General features: G+C 39.4%; 1 protein-coding gene across 8 annotated transcripts in view; it reads right to left on the bottom strand.

Moving 5' to 3' along the window:
* The window catches only part of Tpst1 (tyrosylprotein sulfotransferase 1), a 109343-nt gene that overhangs the window by 20781 nt on the left and 62992 nt on the right, over positions 1–25570 (bottom strand). For all 8 annotated transcript variants that reach the window (XM_021254327.2, XM_021254328.2, XM_087195753.1 and 5 more), the window contains exon 3: positions 13192–13390. In XM_021254327.2, coding sequence (XP_021109986.1) covers positions 13192–13390 — 199 coding nt within the window. The remainder of the gene's footprint in view (positions 1–13191; positions 13391–25570) is intronic.

Genomic DNA, 25570 nt, shown 5'->3' with positions numbered 1-25570 from the left:
GGCTCTATGAGGAGACAGAGGGACCATGGGAAATCACTGGGTTTTCACTTGAGTGAGCTGGCAACCAAGTGAAACCCAGAATTTTTGATATCTGGAAGAAGTACTGCACACCAGCACTGAATGAACGGCTGCTCAGTGAGAGAGAGGAAAAGAAAACCCCAGCACACTCTTGAGCACTGACTTTGCTACAGATCAGAGGTACAGCCTAAGCAGAAAGAAGGACTAGGTTCAACCAAGTGACCAGGTCCCTCAGGGCTATGTGCAAGTGTGTGTGTGTGTGTGTGTGTGTGTGTGTGTGTGTGTGTGTGTCTGGGGGAAGCTAAGCAGGAAATGGATTTAGATGGAATTGGTGTGGGGAGTCATCTTAAGTAACCTACTGTGCCTCTCTGGGTGAAGGAGAGAACAGAAAGCACCCTTTGTATCTCCAGGATGCCACAGCCATTTCTCTCCAGAGAAGTGGCAGGGTGCCCTCCTTAAGAGTCAGCTTGGACCCAGGAGAATGGTGTCTGTGACACAGGAAAGCTAAAATCACTGCACCGGTGGAAAGATCCTAGATCCTGGCTGGTGACACCAAACCCCAGACTGGGCTGGAGTGAAACCCACCAGTGCAGAGCACATTCAGCTGGGTGGAGGGAAAAGGGCAGGAAGCGCAAAACATCAGGTGGAACATTGCGGCAGGAAAACAGTGCGGCCTGTGAGAGGTTCTGTGGTGGGAGGGCTGGGAGCCTGGGAGCCACCACAGAGACCAGTGGAAGGCCGGGTGCCCCAATTCTCTCCTAGCACAGACTCTGCATGCATCTTCTCCGCTCTGCCAGGAGGTACTCAGAGTAGAGCCTTAGTGCAGACATGGCCACCAGGCCTCTGCGGGCATGGGCTGGCAAGAGCAGGGCCCTGGCCATGTCATCCCTGCATAGGACCACACCAGTGAGCTCTCTGGTGGGCAGCCTGGGTTTTCCTGGTGCCCTTATTCCCAGGGATGGAGGAGATGGAGTTGTCAGGTGTGGTCCAATCCTGCCACTGGGTGACCTCCTGGGTACTCAGCTGTCACCACAGAGGGGTGGAGCTCCAGCTCCAGACTGGTGGTTGCACTTATATGGACAGAGGTGGAGAAGAACTCGGATGTATAGTCCTCCTTTAATCAGGCGCACCCAATAATTGAAGTCTGGAGTAAATAACTGTCTCTGTGTGGCCGTATGTGTGTATGTGAGTTTGGCGCTACTCACTACTTTTGCTTCTGTAGAGTTTTACCTTGCTTTCTCATGTTCTCCTGCACCAAGGGTTGTTTCATGGGTGTTTCTACTTGTTCATGAATGGGATTCAATCCCCCTATATGTTCTCTTAGCTTCAATTTACATTCCTCTCTCTTCTCTTTCTTTCCCTATCCTCTCATACCCTCTTAAATCCCCCCTTTGTTTTTCTTGCATATAAATATTATCATTAAAGCCTTTTTTTTTCTGTTTCTGTTTTCCCCCTAGCCTACCCTAAATTATTACTCTCTTCTCCCCTGGGTTAGCGAAATAGTAGAGAACCTTTTAAACAAGTTTTAAATTATATGTTGATAAATGGTTGGTTATTTAGATGTTGGTATTACTAGTAGTTTTTCTTTCCTCACGAAGGAGTCTTAGGGATTGAAAAGAGTCCTTGTAGGAGGTCAAATGGGTGCTCTGATGCTGAGACACACTCATGGCAAGGACACATCACGAAGAGAAATCCATTTACCAAAAAATCCACAAAATAGTGGTACAGATATCCATGCCACCTGATCTGCAAACTTCAACATAAAACATAAGAATCATGAGAAAACAGAGGAATAAGATGCCCCTAAAAATTTGTAACTACCTCTCCCAAATTATCTCATAGAACACTGAAAAAGATGAAATTCCAAATATTTTTTAAAAACTGATAGTTAAAAAGATCAATGAGATAAAAAGATACAAATAAGCAGCTGCACGAATTAAGGAAGACAATAAAGAGACAAAGATTCTGAAAAACAACCAACAGAAATGCTGGAAATGAAATCTTTAACTAGTCAAAAAACTAAATTGAAAGTCTCAGCAGTAGGCAAGATGAGTCAACATTAAGAATATCAGAATTTGAAGACAAGGTGGATGTATCAGAACATTCAGATAGTAATAACTGCCAACCTAGATTATTATAACCAGCAAGGCTATGCTTTAAGATTGAAGGAGAAATAAAGACTTTCCAAGATAAGGATAAACTAAAGAACAAAGACCACTGAGGCAGCACTGTAGAAAATATTTAAGTGGAATACTAAACACAGCTTCCACATGACCAAGAGAAAGTGAAAAACCTCACTGAGAAAGTATATGAATAAAAATCGGGAATGAGTTAGACACTAGAAAAACAACAAAATGATAAGAATTACTATATACTTTTCAATAATAATACTTAATATAAATGGTCTTAATTTTCCAAGAAAAACACTGGCAGATTGCATCAAAACACATGATCCACTTATAAGTTGCCTGCAAGAAACACACCTCATCTGCAAATACATACACAGACTGACAGTGAAAAGTGGAAAATTACAAAGAAAAAAATGATACTTTTGTGGGACGAAGCCCAAAAGCAAGTAAGAATAACTATACTTATATCTGATAAGTAGACTTACTCAGAAGAGACAAAGACCACTAAGTATTGTCAAAGGGAATAACTCACTAAGAGATTACAACTGTAAATATATATATATGCACTGAACATCAGTACAAAAACTTTTATAGACTATTATGTCTTGTGTTTAGATGTCCCCCCCAAAACCTCATACGATTTCAGGTGGGAGTTTTTCAGAGGTGACTGAATCTAGAGTGTGTGAGGCTGGAATTGATTCATAGTCCAATGCTAGGCCCAAGAGCACTAGGATTAAGGGTGTGAGTGCTACCTGTCCACAGTAGTCTGAATAAGATAAAAGGAGCAAAAAGACACTGTTAAGTTCTCCCTTGTTGGTTTTGCTCTCTTCCACTGCTATGAACTGTTGTCCCTCTGCCACCCTGCCTTGGAGCCAGCCAATTAGGGACTGAAACCTCTACAAACTGTAAGCCAAATAAATCTTTCTCCCTTTAACTTTGGGTGTTGGGTATTTTGTTTCAGCAAGGAAAGAAAAGTAACTAACACATATACTTGATATAAAATGCCAGAGAGAAGGCCAGGTATGGTGGTGCACATCTGTAATCCCAGTACTCAGGAGGCTGAGGCAGGAAGATTCCCATGAGTTCAAAGCCAGCTTGGGCTACACAGTGAGTTCAAGGCCAGCCCAAACTACATAGTGAGACCCTGTCTCAAAAACAAAAACAAAAAACTAAAACTAGAAATTCCACTTGATCCAACTATTCCTCTTCTAAGTATTTTCCCAAAAGAATTAAAGACATTGTATTACAGTGATACATGCATACCCATGATTACAGCAGCACAATTCATACTGTAAGAGCTAAATCTTGAAAGTGGGCTATATGTCCATCAACAGAATGAACAGATAAGGAAAATGTGGTGTTTACACACAATGGAGTACTATTCTGCCATAAAGAAGGATAAACTTGAGTCATAATGCATAATTAGAAATATCTGGCTCTAAACAATAAGATATTTTACAAGTTGCGCAGTGCTATGAGAATTTTTTGAAGAATTCTTTTTTTTTTGGTACTGGGGATCGAACTCAGGTCCTTGTGCTTGTGAGGCAGGCAGCAGAACCACTGAGCTAAATACCCAACCCTAGAATTCTTAATACTATTACTAGGGAAGGAGAGTCTTAGTAATTCTTGCCTGGGTGAAGTTTGAAATCATTTTAACATTGTTCACTACCACTCCTATTCTTTCCAAACTCCATTAGACTATTAGAATTGAGTCAAAATAATAGATTCATATCCAAAAAACTAAGATGTTTATAGCATTATATCTTCCCATCTTAGAATACAATTTGAACTCTTTCTTTACTAAATATATATGTCTTATATATAAAGCTTATTCTTTTTAGGACAGCCCAGCCTGGGCAATTTAGAGACTTAGCAAGACCATATCTCAAAATAAAAAGGGTTGGGGATGCAGCTCAGTACAAAGGCCCTGTGTTCAATCCGTAGTACCCTCCCCCCCAAAAAAGAAAGGAACAAGTTGATCTTTGGAACTTCCAAAATTGTGAGCAAAAATAAATAAACCTGTTCTCTTTATAAGTAAATTATCAAAGGTGTTTAGTTACAGTAATGGAAAGCTAACATAATCTATTAATTTTCAGATGCTCAAGATACAAAATGCAAATGACATGGTCTTTGAAAACTCTTTTGCTTATTTTTAATAAATGTACATTTCTTTTAAAAAATACAAATAATTTGTGTAATGATATGGAAGATCTCCAAGATACGGTCAATATGTATTATTTTTTACCATTTTTTTTTTTTTGAAACAGAGTCTCACTATATAGTTCAGGCTGGCATCAAACTCGCAGTGATCCTCCTGCCTCAGCCTCCCAAGTGCTGGGACTATAGGCAAGTGACGCCACACCTGGCCTAAGTTGAGTCTTAAAGAACAAAATTGTAAGATGAAAAGGAGAGGAAGCCCAGAAAACCAAGGCAGAAGGGAAAACAAGAAGGGACAAAGATACAGAGGTGTAAAACTGCTATGCAAAGGAAAGGCAGACAGGGTGGTATGGCTGGAAGAAGAAAGATGAAGTGGAGCTGGATGTGGTGGTACATGTCTGTAGGATCACTAATTTGAGGCCAGCCTGGAAACTTAGTAAGATTTTTGTCAAGGTGCGGGGGGGGGGGGGGGGGATAAGACTGAAAAGGAAGGTTAGCAGAAGGCAAATAATGTTTTTCTTTTTGTTTTGAGACAGTGTCTCACTATGTAGCTCAGGATGGCCTTGAATTCACTATATAGCTTAGCTGGCCTGGAACTCATAGAGATCCTCCTGCCTCAGCCTCCCAAGTGCTAAAATTATAGGCTTATGCCACCACACCCAGTTTATAAGAATCTTAAGGCCACTCTAAGAGTTTCATCCTGGTTAGAATGTAGGTCTCAAAAGACCACTGCTCTCATCAAAACAAGAGAATACCCGATAAATTAAACTGCATATTTTTCTTTAAAGCCATCAAAAAGTAGTGAATGCAAAGAAGTCTCTGTCATGCCTGACCTAAGTGAGTCCTTCACAAACAAGACAAAGCAAACAGGCCGATGTCAGCAAATGACAGGCTATTTCTCAATAAACAGAAGACCATCTCCCTGGAGCCAGAAAGTCCAGTGACTGTCTACACACCTGTGCTGACTGTCCTTGGACTCAATCATAAACATCTCACCCCAGATTCCTTAGCCCCTTCAGTTCCTATAGAAGCCTAATTCCTTCCCCAGTGAGCTCCTGATATCTCTCTCCTGATGTTAGCCCATTCACTCACAGATAAAGTCCCTTCCAGCTAGCTGCTGCTATTTCTCTCTCCCAATGTCAGCCCATTCACACATGGATGTGATAAACTCAGCTTTTCCCAGCTAGCTGCCAGACTCTATCCCTGATTTTAGTCCCTAGATTTTAGTCTCTGTTCCCTGGAATAAACTTTTCTTTTCCTCACAAAAAGCCTGTCTCCAGCGAGTGGTTTCGCATGTGCCGCTTGTAACAGTCTCAGTGAATCGAACTCCAGAGAAAGATGAGTTCTTTCTAGCTAGGTGAACAAAAGCATCTTTCTGCCTTGTAGCAGCCACCCAGTCTGGGTACAAGGAGCAGAAAAAGTAGGACGGCCATAGATGAAAAGATTGCGCTGAGACAAAAAGACACAAGCCAAAGCTTTAGTGACAGCATGGGCTGCTGGGATGGATTAGAACCTGGAAGAGCCCCAAGAGTAAAACTAAACCTCAGCCTGACCACAGGGAATCCTGCAGAGCACGTGGTGGCGGGAACAGGGCTGGGAAGCAGAAAGATCCCATCTACGTGGCCCTCGGTCCCAGGCCCTGGTGCAGCTGCGTTCCAGAGGTGAAGTAGATTCATGTGAACTTCAATCCAGCTTTCTCCCAGCTGCATTTATCATAAAATCAAAGAAATTAGCCCCTTATCTACAGTACATAGGAATCTAAGTCAAATCTCTGTAATCTCATTTGAATCTAGGGGTGAAGTAAAATTAAAGCCACTGTTCAGCCCCTGCTGACGGTTCACCCTAGCTATGCGAAGGAGGAAGGAACATGTTCTCACTGAGAAAAATAAAACAAAATATATTATTTAGTCCATTTGCTACAGTACCTTTATACAAAAGGCCCAGTATGGGGCTAGGGATTTAGTTCAGTGGTTCTGCCACCTGACTCGAAAGTGCAAGGACCAGAGTTTGATCCCCAGTGCCAAAAAAAAAACAACCCAGGATTATTTTTTTTTAAAAAAAAGGCGCAGTATGAAAACAAAACCTCTGGGCCGGGGATTTAGCTCAGTGGTTCCACCACCTGCCCTGTAAGCACAAGGTCCCGAGTTCGATCCCTGGTACCAAAAAAAAAGAAAAAGAAAATAAAACCTCTAAGGCATTTGAAGAAGCACTTAGTACAACCCATAATTAAGGGAAAATGTCAATACAGACCAATAGATGAAGACTTTAAAATAGTTATGATGACCAAGAATTTAGAAAGATGAGAATGAATGAGGAGATGGAGGATTCTGGTAGAGAAATGGAAATCCAAGAACTGGAGAATAAATGATCCCAAATGAAGACAACACTGGACAGGCTCAACAGTACAGTGGACACAGAAGACAGGATGAATGAATTCACAGACAGGTTCATTAAAAACAAATCAAAGAGGGCCGGGGATGTAGCTCAGTGGTTCTGCCGCCTGCCTCACAAGCTCAAGGTCCCAAGTTTGATCCCCGGTACTAAAAAAAAAAAACTAATCAAAGCTGAGGCCCAGACTGAAGACAGCAGAGGAAAGATTCAGTCAATTTGGAATATTATTGTCAAACTTCTGAACATCAAATATAAAAGGAAAAAAAATTTTACAGCAGAGAATTTTACAGCAGAGAAAACAACTATGAAGTTCATAAGAATATCAGCTGACTTCCCATCAAAAGCAATGGAAGCCAATAAATAGCAAACACTGAAAGTAAAAAACAAACAATACAAAAACAATAAACTTGTCTACTTAGAACTTTCTATCCAGCAAAAATGCTGTGAAATAATGCAGAAATAAAAACATTTTCAGCTAAAAACAAAACAAAACTAAGAGAATTAGTAGCAGCATACCCTTCATTAGTAAGACCCACTAAAGAAAATTCATGAGGCGGAAAAGAAATGATACCAGATAAAAATCTGAATCTTCAAGAAAAGTACAAAGAGACCATTTGTCACTCACAAAGCATAAAACCTCTACTACGTGGCTTTTTACAGAAAAACTCTGTGCCCCTTGTTCTGAGAGGTATAGGTAAAAAGAAATAATAGCCAATAGAAGATAAAACTAAATACTATAAAAATCAGTTAATCCAACCAAAGCAGGAAAAGAGAAATAAAGGAACAAAGACAGATGATCTAAATTAAAAAGTCAGATGTACATTTTAAGCCAACCAGTTGAGTCTTTACACCAAACCTATGGCTTAAATACTCCATTTAAAATGCAGAGTATGTAAAAAGAAGGAACAAACAACACCAGTGTTATCTGTTTAGAAGTGACACATTTCAAACACAAATATATAGGTTAAAATTTAAAGGATGAAAAAAATGCAGATTGCATACATAGTCAAAGAAGGACTCTGTCACTGTCGCAGCTCCATTTGTATCAGACAAGGTAGATCTCCAAAGAGTAACTCAGAGATGAAGAGATGTTTCATAATGGTAAAAGTTAATTCTCCAAGAAGATCTAAATGGGATGCTCTTAATAATATATATTCAAAATACATGAAGCAAAATTGATAGCAATGAAAGAAAAAAGCAACATTCATATAGCTTTTCCCAGAATTTATAAAGCCAAACCAAAAATCAAGTAAGAATTAGGAGATTGAACAACACTATGACACAACTTGACCTAACTGATATTTATGGAACTCCATACTAATAAATATATGATGGGCATAAAGCAATTTTCAATATATTTCAAAGGACTGAGGCCATAGTACATGTGTTCTCTGACCACAGCGAATTAGAAATCAAGAATAACAAGATAACTTAAAAAAATCTCCAGGGCCAGGGATTTAGCTCAGTGGTTCCACCACCTGCCTCGCAAGCACAAGGTCTGAGTTCGATCCCTGGTACCAAAAAAAAAAAAAAAAATCTCCAAATCTTTTGAAAAGTAAATGTCATTCTTAACAAATCTGGACTTTATCTGTACTAAGAGTGGAGCTACTCAAGAATTTTTACCTGTCATCTGCAAGATTAAATAAGCCTAACTTGGATGACTGGATAAATAGGAATGCTAGGACAGGAAGAAGCTGTTTTTGCTGGTTATCAGAACCTGGAAACTGAGTATGCATTACCGGCTACCTTCCGTGCAAGTACAGAAATTTCAACTGCTGCAGCTTCTTACTGCACGTCTCGCGGATTGAACCCACACTTCAAATTTCTTCTTATCTGCTACTTGGGTTTTGTACCCCAAGACCTGCCTTCCTTCTGACTATTTACTCTTTCTCATGTGGTCTACTCAGGTTTTCATATTCATACTTGAGTCTGCTTTTCCACTCACTTTCAGAGTTTAGCAACCAGGCCTTTGAATTGTTTTTGTGGCCTGACTTAGATCTGCTCTCTGGCTCATTCCAAGTGTAGATGAGCAGAGCCTCATTCCCACCCCTACTCCGGATTCCTGCTCAGTGCGGTGAACAATTCTACCCAGCTTCTGCCCATCAGGGAAGAAGTGTGTATGGCAGGCTTGATTTTGGACACTGAATTTGAGTTTCTTTAGGGCATCCAGGTAGAGTCACACAGAAGCAGGTAGAAAGAAGGGACCTGGGATAGAGGACAGAGACTCCCTGGGAAATACAGAGTCATGAGTATCACCAAATATTGGCGGATGAATTGATCAAGAAGATTATAGACCTGGAGTCCTTAGTCTGATGGGCTTTTGAGGTGAGTGTTCGTAGTGGTGTCAACTCAACTGGTTTAAGAAACACCTCGCAAAAGCCACAGCTCAGTTCTGGGTGTGTGGGTGACAGATATGGGCTAGCAAACTGACAGGGGAAGACCCACTCCAGTTATGGGCAGCACTAATCAACTAAATGGACCAAAAGAGGGCAAGAAGAAAGGAGCGTGCCTGTGTTTGAACTCGTTTTCCTGAGTGGGTGTGTCTTTTGCTGCTGTCACCTTTGGACATCTGCCCCCAGAACCTTCAAGCTTCCACCACAACCTCGCAGCAATTTCTTTCCAGGGAGCTTCCAGGCCTTCAACCTGAGCCAGTGCTGCATCCTTGGTCCCTCTTGTTCTGTGGCTTCCAGCTTCTTGGGCTGAGCAGCTCCTGGATCCTTCAGTTCTCCAGCGTGTGCACAGCCACTGTGGACTCTCCTGCCCCTGATCCTGTGAGCTACCTAATGAACCCCTCACATAACTGTACACATATTTTCTACTGATTCTCTCAAGAACCCTAACTAATATAAGGAGCACCTATGAATCCACAGAAATTGTGGGTAGAATTCTGTGCATGTATGTTTCCATATTTCTGAGGTAGGGATCCATAAGTTTCACCAGATTCTCAAATAAGTTCCTAAGTCCAAAGAGGTTAAGAATCTATGAGGCTGGGGATTTAGCTCAGTGGTTCCATCACCTGCCTCGAAAGCACAAGGCCCTGAGTTCCATCCCCGGTACCAAAAAAAAAAAAAAAAAAGAATCTACGGAGTAGGGAGAAGGCTGAGGTGTAACTGGAGAACACCATTTGTTAACATGTGCTATTGTTTTGGGACTAGAGATTATGGTGGGAAAGAGGATGCAGAATATGTTAATGCTTCATTTCCAGTTTACCATGTGAGTCACAGCAGCCTTGAACACATGATTTTATATTCAGAATTGGGCAGTATGTCTCTAAAATGTGCTGAGATATTTTTACTTCTGTACTCCCCATAACTGTATGAAAACAAGCAGTTTTATGACTAGATATTGAGATTGAGAGTCAACATTCCCAGTCAAAATGTATTTTTTTTCCTATTCCCACACCATAAATAAAGGAACAAATTCCTCAGTCACATTTTCTCTGACAGCCAATGATTTCTTTGCAAGTATTCCTTTATGAAACTTCATGTTCATTGATGCTGGATGTATAAGCATCTGAATTACCACAGGCACAGGCATGTAGGAACACACACATGTGTGCACACACACACACACACACACACACACACACATACACACAGAGCTCTGAAGATGCATCAGATTTGGATTGAAACAGACCTAACTGATAAGAAAGTATATGAAACCCAACCTCAAAAAATAAGACATCATCCCATATGCATATGATAAAGGGCTCAAAAATGCAATTATATTTTATATTATCCTTTCTTCCTCAAAGTTATGTCACTTTAGAGATAGTCAGGGGGAAAGAAAAGATTTTCTTCCAGTGTATAGTTTGAAATCCTTTCAAAAGCCACAATGTGTATGTGTTTTCATCACATAGATTCAAACCAGAGCATTCTCACGAACCTACCACTCAAGAAAGCCAAGAATAATCTAGCCAAGCCAACTTGCATATAAGAAAACAGTAATGTCTACTGTCCTGGGAAACCGCAAAACATCACTTACATGTGTATCTTGGTTTGTGACAAACCCTTTCAGGATTCTGAAAAGGAGAAAGCTATGAAATATCAATTACAAAGAGGTTATCAAGGACTATGAAAGTAGAATGCTAGGCTGATATCTGCTTCACTTTTAGCAAAGTATACTTCACAAAACTTCCATACACATAAAACTTTAAAAACTTCATTTTCTTTTTTTGGGGGGGTACCTGGGTTCAAACTCAGGACCTTGCGCTTGCAAGGTAGGCGCGGTACCACTGAGCTAAAGCCCCAGCAAAACTTTAAAAACTTAAGAGGCAGTTCATAAAAGAATACAGACATTCTACTAATAATAAATGGAAATGTTCAATTATGCTAAGCAATGAAACCTATTAAAATTAGAAAAATCTAAAATAAAATCACCTCAGTTATCCTGGTAGTTCTTAAGTATTTTTTATATTATTCACATATATAAAGCAAATTTAGTACAGTATGTGGAAAGATGTTCACTTTACCACAATCTGGCAAAGAAAAAATTGAATGAACAACAAAAAATAAAGATAAAATTAATGACAGAATATCTACTAGAGAAATATATCCTTTGTTCATGTATTCATTAACCACTGTGTTTTAGAAAGGATTTAAACCAAGTGTGGTGGTGTACATCTGTAATCGCAGTACTTGGGAGGCTGAGATGGAGGATCACCCTGCATTCAAGGCCAGCCTAGGCTACATAGTGAGTTCAAGGCCAGTCTGAGCTACATAGCAAGACCGTGTCTCAGAGAACAAAAAAAAAAAAAAGGATTTAAGATGACGCCTATGATTATACATTGCATAACTATGAACATTCTATAATATGATATATTATATAACAACATGCAGAGAAAAAGGGGAATACTTTAAAATACTATAGTATGTATTTGGGTGGTAACATCATAGGTGATTTTTATTCTCTTACTTTTTTAGTTATATGTGCTATATTGTGCACTTATATTTTTATAACATTGTTATAATAAAATGTATATATCTTTATAATGAAATGTATACAATATATATGAAAAGTATAAAAAGAGATTACTAGAAATAAAACTCTTGTCTTCCTGTGATCATTTATAGTAAGACAGCTCTTCCTACATGTATTGCCACGAATGATGAACTGAAAAAGGGAAATGGAAGTAATACCTAAGAGAAAGGAATCCACACGGAAATGAACCTCATCAAATAAATCTGTCCTGGGCAGGGGATTTAGCTCAGTGGTTCCACCACCTGCCTCGCAAGCACAAGGTCCCGAGTTCAATCCCCGGTACCAAAAACAAACAAACAAACAAACAAATCAAATAAATCTGTCCCATTTGTTTGTCAGTTAAAAGTATCAAAAGAAAAACAGATGATAAAGGTTGTGAGGAATGAAGGAAACATATAAATATCAGAATATCAGAGAAAGCCAAGGCATTTTAATCTTGAAATCAAATAGCCTCTCACTAAATTTATGGTAACATGGTTGTCTTGTTTGAATTCTTGTTTCAAAAAAAAAAAATACACAGAGAAACAGGAAGTAGGACTGTGGCTGCCAGGGCTGGGGCAGATGGGCATGGGACTCACAGGTTAATGGGGATGGAGGGTTAACTTGGGTACATGAAAAAAGTTCTGGTGACAGACGCTGGTGACGGGTGCACAACAATGTGAATGTACTTAATGCTGCTCAACTGTACACTTAAAAGTTGACAAAATGGTAAACGTATGTTATGTATTTCTTACCATAATAAAAAAATTAAAGAATGTATAAGGGGGTCTGATTTGAGATAGACCAAACCCACAGGGTATTTCCTTAGCTTAGCTCATTGGGTTTTCAGCACTTCTGAAACAATAGTTGGAAAAGATACGAGCTTAACATATTAAAAGAAAAATGTTAGTTTCATTTTTTTTCCCTAATACCAGGGATGGAACTCAGGACCTTGCACTTTCGAGGCAGGCGCAGCGCCACTGAGTTAAATCCCCGGCCTGACATTAGTTTCATTTTAATACCAACTCCCTCTCGATTAGAGGGCCAGGACAGTGTATGTGTTCGATTAACCTTCTCATGTAGCTAATGTCAGGCTGTGGGGAATCAGGAAAATATGCCTCACCTAAAAAAAGGCTTAAAAGTAAAGTGGCCAGGGCCGGGGATTTAGCTCAGCGGTTTCGCCGCCTGCTGTGCAAGCGCAAGGACCCAAGTTTGATCTCCGGTACCAAAAAAAAAAAAAGTAAAGCGGCCATTAGATTTAAAGGAAAAGGAAACTAGTAAAGTCACTGACAATTCTGCTGCAAATTTGTGAACACTGGGTATACGAATAAATCTCCCCAACTGCGAGTACCATTCCTAGATGTTAGGCAGATACAGAGAGAAATGTCCCCACCTTTTTTGGGAAGGGTCAGCGTCAGCCTGGTTAGGCATTCTACAGATAGAAGTATTCTAACTTAACATAATTTTCTGAGCATAAAAATGCAAGAAAAACAGGGCCATGTCTAATTTTCACAATCACTTAAAAAATCTCACTTACCCTTCTAGTGTTTTCAAGGATTTTGGGGTCGGGCTTCCCGTAGTTCGGGGGGTTGGCATATGGGTCGTATCCGAGTTTGGCGAGCATGGGCGCAATCGCGGCCATGTCCTGGAGCACATCCGGAGGTATCTTCCCGACCCATTTGGACAGAGCGCCCACGTTGACGGGCTTGATGACTTGGTCTGTAGATCGCTCTACTCTGAAAACAACATAAGCAGACACTAGCTTAACATTTCTTAAGTGATGTTAAAAACCCTTTGTACCCCTGCTGGGGATCTTCCCCAAAGAATTAAAAGAATCATACCACAGCGATATATGTGCACCCATGTTTATAGTGGCACAGTTTGTAATAGCTAAAGCTTGGAAACAGCCCAAGTGCCCATCAACTGGAAACTGGATAAAGAAGATGTGGTTTTTTAATAAAATGGAGTACTACTCAGTCATAAAGAACGAGAAACTAGAGTCATTTATAGCTAAACGGATGCACATTGAGGCCATACTCTTCAGTGAAATAAATAGGACACACGTGTAAATACCGAATAGTTTCTCTGGTGTGAAAAACTAAAAGTGTAAATGAGGATCAAAATGTATAATTGATATTGTGAAATAGGAAGAAAAGATCTAAGGAGTAGGGGTAGTAGGAGAGGAAGGGGAAAGGAAAGGAGGGAAAAGAAAAAAATACAAGAAAAGGGAAAAAAGGAAACAAAGTTTTTGTAAATAGGGAAGGGAGGACGGGGTGAAGGGAGGGCTGGGGAAGGGGAAAAAATAACCAAGATACATCATGTAAAGGAGAGATGAATCTAACTGTATTGTACACCTAAAATGTACCAATCAACTTAATGAAAAAAAAAACCATTTGTAAGTTATTTTCAATCATTTTAAAAATTAGAATTGTCTGGATTATAAAGCAGCTGTGAGAGAGGGCACTAACAAGATTTAACACCATTTACCAGGCCTTTTAAAAAATAATTTTAAGTTTGACAGTGATTATTGGCAACCTTGGGTTTCTAGAAGAAAAAGGGCCAGCTGGAAACATCTGGACAAAGTGTGGTAACAGATTAATTATTATATCCTGGAAAAAAGAAAAAAAACCACTTGGAAAAACTGCCTGTCAATTTGCTTGATGCAATGAAGCAAATATGGTAAAATGTTAAGTAGAGAATCTATTTCAATTATTTTCTATGTTTGAAATTTTTCATACTAAAGCACTGGAGGGAAGACAGCCAAGTAAAAATCACTAAAATGCAAAATATTCACTTGTCCTAGTTTTCTGTTGACTACCCAAAGAATCTTATTTTCCACAGAAGAAACAGAAGTGCTATTTATGATGATTTTCTATATTACAAGACTCAATCTTATAAGACAAATATGTTCTACATCTTGACCTAGAAATTTACAATACTTTAAGCCTGTAGTGCTTATACTCACTATGTTTGACTAATAAGTAGTAACTTAGGGTAAATTATAAAAGAAATGGCATCTGGATTTAAATTGGACCTGCATTAGATTTTGGTTAAATGACTATAAATGCAAAGCTGACAGATAGGAAGTCACGTTTACCTCACAAAAGATAAAAGCCCCTTCTCTTTAGGTCTATGACTTCACTGCAGATAATCATATCCAATGAGGACTCTTTCAAAAGGGTTCTGCTCCTCAAACAACAGAAGCAAAAGTAAGTAGGCTCTTCTCTGGGACCCTGCGGGGCACCCACTCCAGCTTCTCCTCCTCCCTCAACACCGCACTCTCTTGCCTCAACTATTTCTCTAGGACTCCGTTTAACCCAGCACTTCCTTTACTCTGTCCTTTTCCCCTGCATGGCTTCACCTGTGATGACCTTGGCTTGACGTTCCTATCTCTCCTGTGTAAAGAACACCCTGGTTTCCCCGGGACAGGTCCAGTTTCTACCAACTGGCCCAGAGTAACAGCACCTCCAATACTCTCCTAAGGCTGTACGATAAATCACACATACACCTACATACCTACACCCTCTGAGGGGAACATGTGCACCTCAAGACTAAGATGGTCCGTCTTGATGGAAGGCACCATGCCTATCCACAAGGCAAAGCCAAGGGTGTAGGATGGGACAAGGAAAAAGCAAGACCCCCTGTGCTGGGGTCCAACTGGGAGGAGGGCAGGACTCCACCCAGGACAGTTCTCCCTCCCCGGGCCTCTCCCCTCCTGCCCTTGAGTGTCCTTTGAGGTGATTGTGATCAGGCTGAGAAGCCGCAGGCTCTACCAAGATAACAGAAGTACTGACAATTGACTCCCAGAAACTGCCCCTGTGCCAGCTGAATACCCTGTGGGAACACAATGTCAGCCAAAGGGCTGCGGCTTGAGACTAATTGAATCTACACATGATAATGGCCTTAGAATGACTGCAAGGCTGACGGACTCTGAAGTGAAAGATCTTAGTCTAACTCGGTTCTTTGGCTTTGATTCGGAGACATTTTCTCTAGCTGTGAATTTACTGGACAGATTCCTGTCTAAATGAAGGCACAGGGCTTGGGATTTAGCTCAGTGGTACTGCACCTGCCTCACAAGCACGAGGTACTGAGTTCGATCCCCAGTACCTAAAAAATAAAATGAAGGTACAGACAGCCCAAGCACCTTGGTTGTGTTGGACTGAGCTGCTTTCATTTGGCTGTAAAATTAATAGAAGAGGACAGAAATGTCCCAGTGGCAACTGACTTGATCCAAATGAGTCATATCAGTTCACAGTTTCAGACTTGACTAGTAGTATTTAGATAAACTTTTAGTAAATTGGAGGGTTTTGTTCTTTACATAAATAGTATTATTCCAACAACAAAAAATTTCTTTGAAGCCTTTCTACACAACATTGAGCTATGGATTCCATAATGTTATAACAGATTAAAGTTATGAATCCTCAAAACATCACAACTAGATTAGTACAATGTTCTCCATCTTTGGAAAACTGCTTAATTAATAGAACGCTGCACTAGGATTGTTTAGATTTGAGTTCATCTGTAAAGCATAAATGTGAAACACTGAATACAACCCTGAAAAGGTGAACTGTGAATCCTCATTTCTAACATTAATTTTACTTTCTATATTGGATTCATTTCTAACATTAATTTAACTTTCTATATAATTTAGCTTTCTATATTCTAACATTAATTTAACTTTCTAATTTAACTTTCTATAGATGATATTGAAAATGGTAGCCTACTTAATTTAAATGTTAAATTTTAAATTATGAGGTTTACATCAAAACCAACATTTCACACATGCACTTTTTAAAAGCATAATGAAGGTTATATTCTAGATAATGTAATGGTTTCTTGGCACCCATAATGGAATTAGTAGATAGTTCAGAGATGAGAATGTTATTGCTATATGGGAATTACATTTAAATTTAAAAACATTTTGTATTAAGCAAAAATACAGACCTACTAAGTTTGGCATATTCATTGAGCTATCTCTAATGTTTCTTCTAAAAAAACAGATGAAATTTGTATTGATGATAAAAATTTCTATGCAGAATCTACCTCCTCAGTCTACCTAGTTCCATTTTATTTGTTGTTGTTTTTGTTTTTTGGTACCAGGGATCGAACTTGGGTCCTTGTGCTTGCACAGTAGGCGGCAAAACCACTGAGCTAAATCCCCAGCCCCTAGATCCATTTTTAAAAATATGCTCTATTATATTACACAGTAAGTCAAAATCAATTATCACTCTGAAAACTTGTTGTACACTAAGTTCTGGCTAGATAAAGCACTCCAGGTTTTACTATGAACTGTTTCTATAAAACTGCCATCGCTTCCAGGTTTTTTTTTTTAAGGAACAGAATATACTTTCACAAATTTCCGTAATGTGTCTTAAGAAAAGTAAGGAGGCACTGCCATATTTATGAAATTGCTGAGGTAGTGTTTGGCATTCTCCATGTGAGCCAATCAATGTAAGGAGTTGTACATATATTGTTAATGTTATAAACAGTTAGTGTAGCCTGAAGCCTGAGTCTATCCAGAATAGATGTAACCAATTTTGACATCATGTTATGGATAACCATTGAAAAATAAACCAAAGAGGGCTGGGGGTTTAGCTCAGTGGTTTCGCCGCCTGCTGCGCAAGTGCAAGGACCTGAGTTCGATCCCCGGTACCAAAAAAAAAGAAAGAAAAAGAAACCAAAGAACCACAGTATATTCTACCTTTAACTTTTCATAAACCATGTTTTGTGGATAACTTCAGTTTTACCATAAGGCTGATATATTTCAATATTTTGAAAACATCAGTATTAATTTTGAGTTGGCTGAGGTAACCTAAGAAACTACCATTATGTTTGGTACTAAGAGATATACCATTTAATAATATTATTGAAATGAAAAAAAAAAAAAAGCAAGATGGCAGGTCGGGGATTTAGCTCAGTGGTTCCGCCGCCTGCCTCACAAGCTCAATGACCTGAGTTCGATATCCCCAGTACCAGAAAAAAAAAAAGCAAGATCGCTCCTATGTTTGCCAATTTACACACTTTGTCCTATGTTTTACGTAGGACAACTTCTTCTCCATTCCTACTGCCTCCACTTAGTTCTTGCTACCATCATTTCTCACTTACATCCCTACAAAAACCTAATTTCCCAGCACATATGTAGCTGGATTCCTTGTCCATTTTCTATCATTCTACTGGACTATACATTAGTACACCTAGTACATTAATATATAAAGATAATAAATGTTCATTAGGTGAATGATTAAAAGCTTTCTCAGGGCTGGGGATTTGGCTCAGTGGTTTCGCCGCCTGCTGCGCAAGAGCAAGGACCCAAGTTCGATCCCTGGTACCAGGAAAAAAAAAAAGTTCCAGAAAAAAAGGCTTGGAGTAAACATTTTCTGGATTTATGTGGGGCACTTCTCACATATCTAATTTAATTATTAAAATGACCTTAAGAGAGATACCATTAGTTCTTAATTCTCAAATAGCTAACATGAAACCTGGAGAAAGGACGTGATTTTCCCAGGGTCACACACTCTGAAAATAAGAGTTCGAATTTGAACCCAGGTCTGTCTGACTTCAAAGCTCCTGCTTGTCCCAGTATCTCTTATTGCCATCCTATTGAGCATACTGATTCTTACATTCTGTGCTTCCCTGAACAAGGTCTCCTTTTACTGTACACTGCCAAGACACGTTGGTTCATCATGATGATAAAAACATACCAATGTACCATACACATCACAGACATAGAGTAGAGCAGCAGCGATGTGTAATCACCTGGGCTCCTGGAGGAAAAAGCGGGATTTGCAGCATCCCCGTATCCATGGTGTAACTATTCCCACTGTGACAGATTTCAAGATACCAATGTGACACTGCTCACTGCAAGCCAGCTCCTCGGCCCCTCAGAGATGGATGAGGGCACAACCTCTTATCCCAAATTCTGAAATCCATAATCTCCAATATAAACATTCTCCTGTAACTCATTTGGAGGCAAAAGCTGATGTGAACCAAAAGCAATCTATTTCCAGGCTTTCTCCCACTGGGCATGAACAAGCGCACCCCGTGATGCAGAGATGTTGATGCGCTTGGTTAGGGAGTGCCTACCCAGTAAGCAGACAGCGCGGGTGTGTTACACACGCCACATTCCTGTACCTAAGACCCAAACAATGCTCACCTCCGAAACACAGCTCAGGTAAGCACTGAGGCCACACACAGTCTCCTGTGTCATGACAGGAAGCTGGTGTTACCTAAGACATGATGAGGAATAACTGAAGGGTCTAACAGCAAGGCTGATATGACCCTATCATCATTACCATCCAACATTGCACAGCCTGACACAGCAAGCGCGGTATCTGCATCAGCAAGCTCCCTCCAGTCCCTGTGTCCATGCGCCTCCGCCTCGGCATCACAGTGACAGGCACTCCACCTCAAGGACCAGGGTCAGTGCCAAAGGCATCAATGGCCGAGGTGAACATAATCCTTCCAGACACTCGCTTTAAGCACAGATCTTCCACAAGTCTCAGCTAACCACGACAGCCAGGCTGTCTGCCAGACCACAGGTCTGAGTAATGATGCACTGCAACGACCACAGGAAACTGAATCCTCTGGATTAAAGCATCAGAGCTGGAATGGACATGCGAAAAGGAATGAGCAGAAGAGTACAGAATCCAAGTGGCTAGATTTATTACAGTGAAACATATGATGAAATGCCATTAAAAATCATACTTCCTGGGCTGGGGATTTAGTTCAGTGGTTTCACCGCCTGCTGCACAAGCGCAAGGACTCGAGTTCGATCCCCAGGACCAGAAAAAAAAAAATCACACTTCCAAAGTATGTACAACAGAAATTCGGTTTTGTAAAATGTATCATGTGTGCAATGCACAGACAAAGAAATACACACACATAATCCAAAATGAACTTCTGACCTTACCTTCCAAATATGCTATACTTGCAATCAAATCTCAGTTGAAACAACTCCATTCTTTTGGCTGTACAAAACAAACAAAAAACTGGAAGGTTTTGTTTGTTTTGTGGTACTGGGGATGAAATCTAGGGCCTTCTGACTGAGCTACATCTCCAAACCTTTTTATTTTTTGAGACAGGGTCTTGCTTAGTCACTAAGTTGGCCAGGTTGGGCCTGAACTTGTGATCTCCTGCCTCAGCCTCCCAGAGTGCCAAGATTACAGGTGTCCACCGCCACATCTGGCTCTCTGGAGTCATTTCGGACTACATTACTTCTCTCACACTCCACAACCAATCTATCAGAAAAATCTTATCAGCTATACCTCAAACTTTATCCAAATCTGACCACTTCTCTTTAACTCCAACCTGATCCAAGGCAGTGTCGGCTCTTGCCAAGATTTCTGCAATATCCTTCTAATAGATTCCCTCTCTTTATATGCTTGTGGCCAGTTTTCAGTGTACTAGCCAGACAGAGCCTTCACAAATGCCAGCCACATCGTGCCACTTTTCTGCTCAAACCCCTGCAGTGACTTCCCACTGGCTCCATGTCAAAGTATGAAAATGAGAGGGAATCTGAGAAATTGCAAGACATTTTTTGAATCTCACCTTAAAACTGACAAAAGAGCCATAAAACAAAACTCCCAAAACTATGAACACATTTAAAGGAGATCACAAACCCCCAAACACAAGTGGGTGGGGACAATCCACAATAGCCGGCTCCTTGCAGGGAATGAATATTTATGAGGGGGAAGAGGAAGCAACAGCATCTGAGCAGAGAACAGACGAACACCAGGACACTCAGAGCTGTTCTCTTAAATTGTCCCCACACACACCTAGATGGGAGCATCAGTTGAAACCAGAAGTTTTCCCCAAACCAAAAGATGACTACAGGGGCCTTTGGTAAATTCTGTAAACTAGAGCCTGTTGGTAACTTGATTCTTAAACTGAGCAAGCCTGTGATATCTTGTCAAACCAGATTACAAGGAAGCTATCAGAGGCGACTAGGGTCATGACAAAAGTACTTAGGAGCCAATCTGCAGAAGCTTCTAGTAGCCGGAGATGGGAGATTCTGAACTCAATACAACTTCCAATTAGGGCTGGGGATGTAGGTCCATGGTTGAGTACTTTCCTAGCATGCAAGAGGCCTTGCGTTTAATCCTCATCACTGAAAAAAAAAACCCAACTGATTGTAATAGAAAACTATCAAATTGGTCTCTGGAAAAGCAATAAAGAACCAATCTATCATCTTGAAAATTGGAAAATAAAGAGAAAGAATCAAGTATTTATCACGCCTTTCCTACATGATCTGTAGCACTGGGTAACCAAACAGTAGATGCAGGGATATGTCTCTTTATACAAGTTTTCCAACTAATACATGGAAAATAAATCAGAATTACTATGAAAAATTTGCAAGATTCAACACGTTGATGAACGTAGGCACTGAGAATCAGTGCTTGCTAAGGTCACAAAAAGAAATATGACCACAGGGCCGGGGATTTAGCTCAGTGGTTTTGCCACCTGCTGCGCAGGCGCAAGAACCGGACTTCAATCCCCGGTACCAAAAAAAAAAAGAAATATGACCACAGATAATGGGTAACATTGCCAAATTAGACCTTGAGTTTGATTATGCCTCTGGATTCGGGTGCCAATTTGGATGAAGTGCAGAATTTAGAAAAACATGCTGGACAACCAGCAGTTCAATTGCATAACTGCAATCAGCAAAATTCAGATTGTGAATAATGTTAGAGGTTTTCTGGCCTGAATTCTTCAAAACTGGAGTTTATGTTAAGTAAGGAATGGAGGGAACATTTGGAAACTTGTAGATCAAAAGAAACCTGTAAGACATGTCAAGTTATTTTTAATGGCTAAGACTATAGTGTCTAGGTATGCGTATTTGGGCAATAACTATAAAGAAACATACGAATTGGTTTCTAAAAGTATGAGGACAGTGGCTAGTTTGGGGAGAAAAGAGGGAATTCAGTATGGAACAAGGTATATGGAAGAGCTTCCAGACTGCCATGCCTCTGTGCCTTAAGATGAGCAATAGGTGTAAGAAAGGGCCAGGAATTTAGCTCAGTGGTTCCACCACCTGCCTCGCAAGCACAAGGTCCTGAGTTCGATCTCTGGTACTCCAAAAAAAAAAAAATAGGTGTAAGAGTCTGCCTTATCCAAGTTCATTAAACTAATTTTTTTGTTTGTTTTTTTGTTTTGTTTTTGGTACCAAGGATTGAACTCAGGTCCTTTCGTTTGTGAGGCAGGCAATGGAACTACTGAGCTAAATCCCCAGGCCTATAGGGCCATTTTAAAAATTAGTTTAATAGCCAGGGGTTTAGCTCAGTGGTTCTGCCACCTGCTTTGCAAGTGCAAGGTCCTGAGTTGGATCCTCGGTACCAAAAAAAAAAAAAAAGGCCCTACAATACTGTACAAGGGAGAATCCTTTCCATATATTTTGCCTCACCCCACTTGCTGTCCTCCAGTTTTCTACTCTGTCCCCTTACCAGAGCAGCTTCGGCTGACAACTCCAGCAATCCAGCAATTCCAGCTCTCGGTAACTTTCTACTCCCTCCTTCATTTCTACTTCTTAATATCTATCATCATAGGACAAAGCAGACATTTAACTTGTTTTTTAAAAATGCTCCTTAATGCTAATGTAAATTAGAAGGGTTTGCTTTGTCTGTTGTACTAACATCTGTAACCCAGCATGGGGAACATTACCTGGCATACAAAAGAGTCCTCAATAAAAACATGTTGAGTGAAAGTAGTCATCATATTTAAGAGGTTTTCTCCTATTCTTTAAGTTTTTTGAATGAATGACAACTGAATTTTAACCAAGAGTTGTCTTTTTAGCACTGATACGATCATGTAATGTTTTCTCCTTTAATTTACTCATATAGTAAACTATGTCAATAGATTTTTCCAAAAGCAACTTACTATGGTTTATAAATATTTGATATACTGCTGAATTCCAGTTATTAGTATTTTATTTATGATTTTAGCATCTGATATACAGGAGACAACTGATCTGAATTTTCTATGATCTCTATTATCATTAAATCATGGTTTCATAAAATGACTGGGGGGGTTCCATCTTTTTCTATGACCTAAAATAGTTTAAGTGACACAGTGCTCATGTGTTCTCTGAAGACTGGGATAATTCAGTTGTGAATCATCAATTCCTTTTTAAATGGTATCTCTTTATCACCTTTTAATCTCATTGATTAATCTATCTTGAAAAATCAGCTATTGCTCCAGACTGTCAAATTTAGTATAAATGTACTTTCACATAGTATTCTTTTATATCTGTGATTACTTCTCTTTCCTCATCCTTTATATGATTTATAGTCATTTCCTTTACAATTATCAATATTGCAAAGGATCTATGTTCTCACAATCATCTCAAAGAGTCAATTTTAGTTTTTTGTTTTGTTTTGTTTTGCTTTTTATTTGTTTGGTTTTTTTCTTTTTTGGTACTGGGGATTGAACTTGGGTCCTTGTGCTTGGGCAGCAGGCGTTGTTTTGCTTTTTAAGACAGGGTCTCACTATGTAGCTCAGGCTGGCCTTGAGCTCAGAGCAATCCTCCTGCCTCAGCCTCCCAAGTGTTAGGATTACAGATGTGCACAATTTTAGTTTTTTATCTTTTTTTATTTTTATTTTTTTACTAATTTTAGCTTTTATCTAAACATTGACTTTAGGACCCAATCACCCAACTCCTTAATGTAAGATATCATTACATTGTCCTAAATTCCCATATAATTTGTATCTATTTCTTTTTTCTTTTTTTGGTACCGGGGATCAAACTTGGGACCTTGTGCTTACAAGGCAGGCACCGGAACCACTGAGCTAAATCCCCAGGCCTGTATCTATTTTTTACTCTGTTCTTTGTCACTAAGACAAACCCATTCCTGATTCATTAGCAAGGGGATTTTATTATTATTATTATTTATTTATTTTTTTTGGTACTGAGGATCGAACTCGGGTCCTTGCACTTGCGTAGCAGGAGGTGAAACCACTGAGCTAAATCCCTGGCCTCAAGGCGATTTTATTATTAAAGCACTGAGGAAGGTCTCATGAAAATGTTCTAGAAACATCAATAAACCTGGGGTCCCAGAAGGTGTGTATAGTTGAAAGCTGAACTCCAGCTAAATAAGAGAAGTGGCCATTGTATCTAAGCACACTACTGCTGCATATATAATATGTGTGTGGACTGCTGCCCCAGTATCTGTTCCATACTAACAGGAATTTTTGTTTTCTTCACTGTTAATTTCAAGCACCTAGAACAGTACCGGGTGCATAAGGGGAGCTCATGAAACACTAACTGAATAAACAAAGAACCCAGATAAGTCTGTTTCTGATTCTTCAGATAAAATCAGCATTTCTAGATTCAGATTAACAGTTAACACAAGATCAAGAAAAATTAAAAGCTTTGTTTACCCTCTCTCTCATCCTGGTCATGTTTCACACTTTATTCTTCAATTTGGGGATAAAAGCAGTTCTGGAGTGATTTTTGTCTGCTTGTTTTATTTTCTCTGTGTAGCAACATCTTGGTGTGTGGTCAACCTTGCATTCTTTGCAAAGAACAAATCTAATTTTTATGGCCTATGAGGGGTTGTAAAAACACTGGCACTTCATTTTTCAAAAGTTCCTTCACTAGCAATTCAGCTTTGGTCATCCAACATGAAATAAAAAATCAGCTTGGTACATATTGTTAGTAATTACTCTAAACTCGTTCTGGACTTCAAGAATAATATATGTGGCCAAATATTTAAATACTGACAAAAAATCCAACAGAATAATTGACGGACTCATCATTGGGTTTAGGTCATTATCTCAAAAGTAAATTATAGGTCAGGTGTGGTGGCGCATGCACTCAGGAGGCTGAGGCAGGAGGATTCTCATGAGTTCAAGGCCAGCCTCAGCTACATAGTGAGTTCAAGGTCAACCTGAACTGCATAGTGAGACCCTGTCTCAAAAACCAAACAAACAACAACAACAAAAAACAAGCAAAAAGTAAATTATTTAACATGTTTATACCTTAATTAAGGCTTTCAGTAGTTACAAATAATGCAAATGTAGTTGTATTTTCTTCCACAATTACTATTTTTATATTATGTGTTCCATATTTGAATAACATTGACAAAGGAATCAAGATTTTCAAACAAGACCTTGTATTCTCTTTCATAATATGGAGTACACATATAACTTCAGGAACAGCAATATTTTTAACTGTATAATTCAAAGTTTTATGTATATACCCATATAACCACGACTCAGACATAGAAAACATTCCTAGACCCCTGAAAGAACTATTATTCTAACTCCCACAAAAGATTAGTTTTACCTATTTTTGAATTTCATATAAATGGAAACTTACAGTACATACTCATTTGCATCAGGTTTTTTATGCTCAGCTTATTTCCAAGATTAAACCATGTTTCGTATATAGGTAATTTGTCCCCTTTTTTGCTGAGTGATATTTTGCTGCATGAATATACCACATTATATTTATATATTCTCCTTGGATCCATTTCTAGCTTTTGGGTTTTACAATAAATAGTGTTTCTATAAGTCAATATTCTTGTGTAAGTCTTTTGATATAATTTTTAAGGCATGTACATTTCTTTCTAAGCTAGAAGATATAATTTCCCCAGTGGTTATATTACTTTACATGCCACCAAGAGCTAAGAGTTTTAGTTTATTAAAATCATCACCAACACATAATAGTAACTATTCTGGTGGGTAGCAGAGGTATCTCATGGGGGATTTAATTTGCATTCCCTGATGACTCCTAATACTATTATACTGACTTTTGTAAAAGTAGAATGCGAATAGTGAAAAGATTTCACCTCACTAATTTATGCAATAGACACTGCATGAGGGAAAGAGACTGTGGAGAGGAGAGAGAAGTACGATTTTGTGCTTCCTGTTCTTAGGCCAGCTGATTACTGGGCAGCTTCCTTTTTCTGTGGACCAGCCTT

The sequence above is a fragment of the Heterocephalus glaber genome, unplaced genomic scaffold, assembly GCF_053883595.1.
Source record: "Heterocephalus glaber isolate CG9 unplaced genomic scaffold, H.glaber_assembly_v1.0 deba00001610, whole genome shotgun sequence".
Taxonomy (NCBI): domain Eukaryota; kingdom Metazoa; phylum Chordata; class Mammalia; order Rodentia; family Bathyergidae; genus Heterocephalus; species Heterocephalus glaber.
This window is presented reverse-complemented; position numbering and strand designations above follow the sequence as displayed.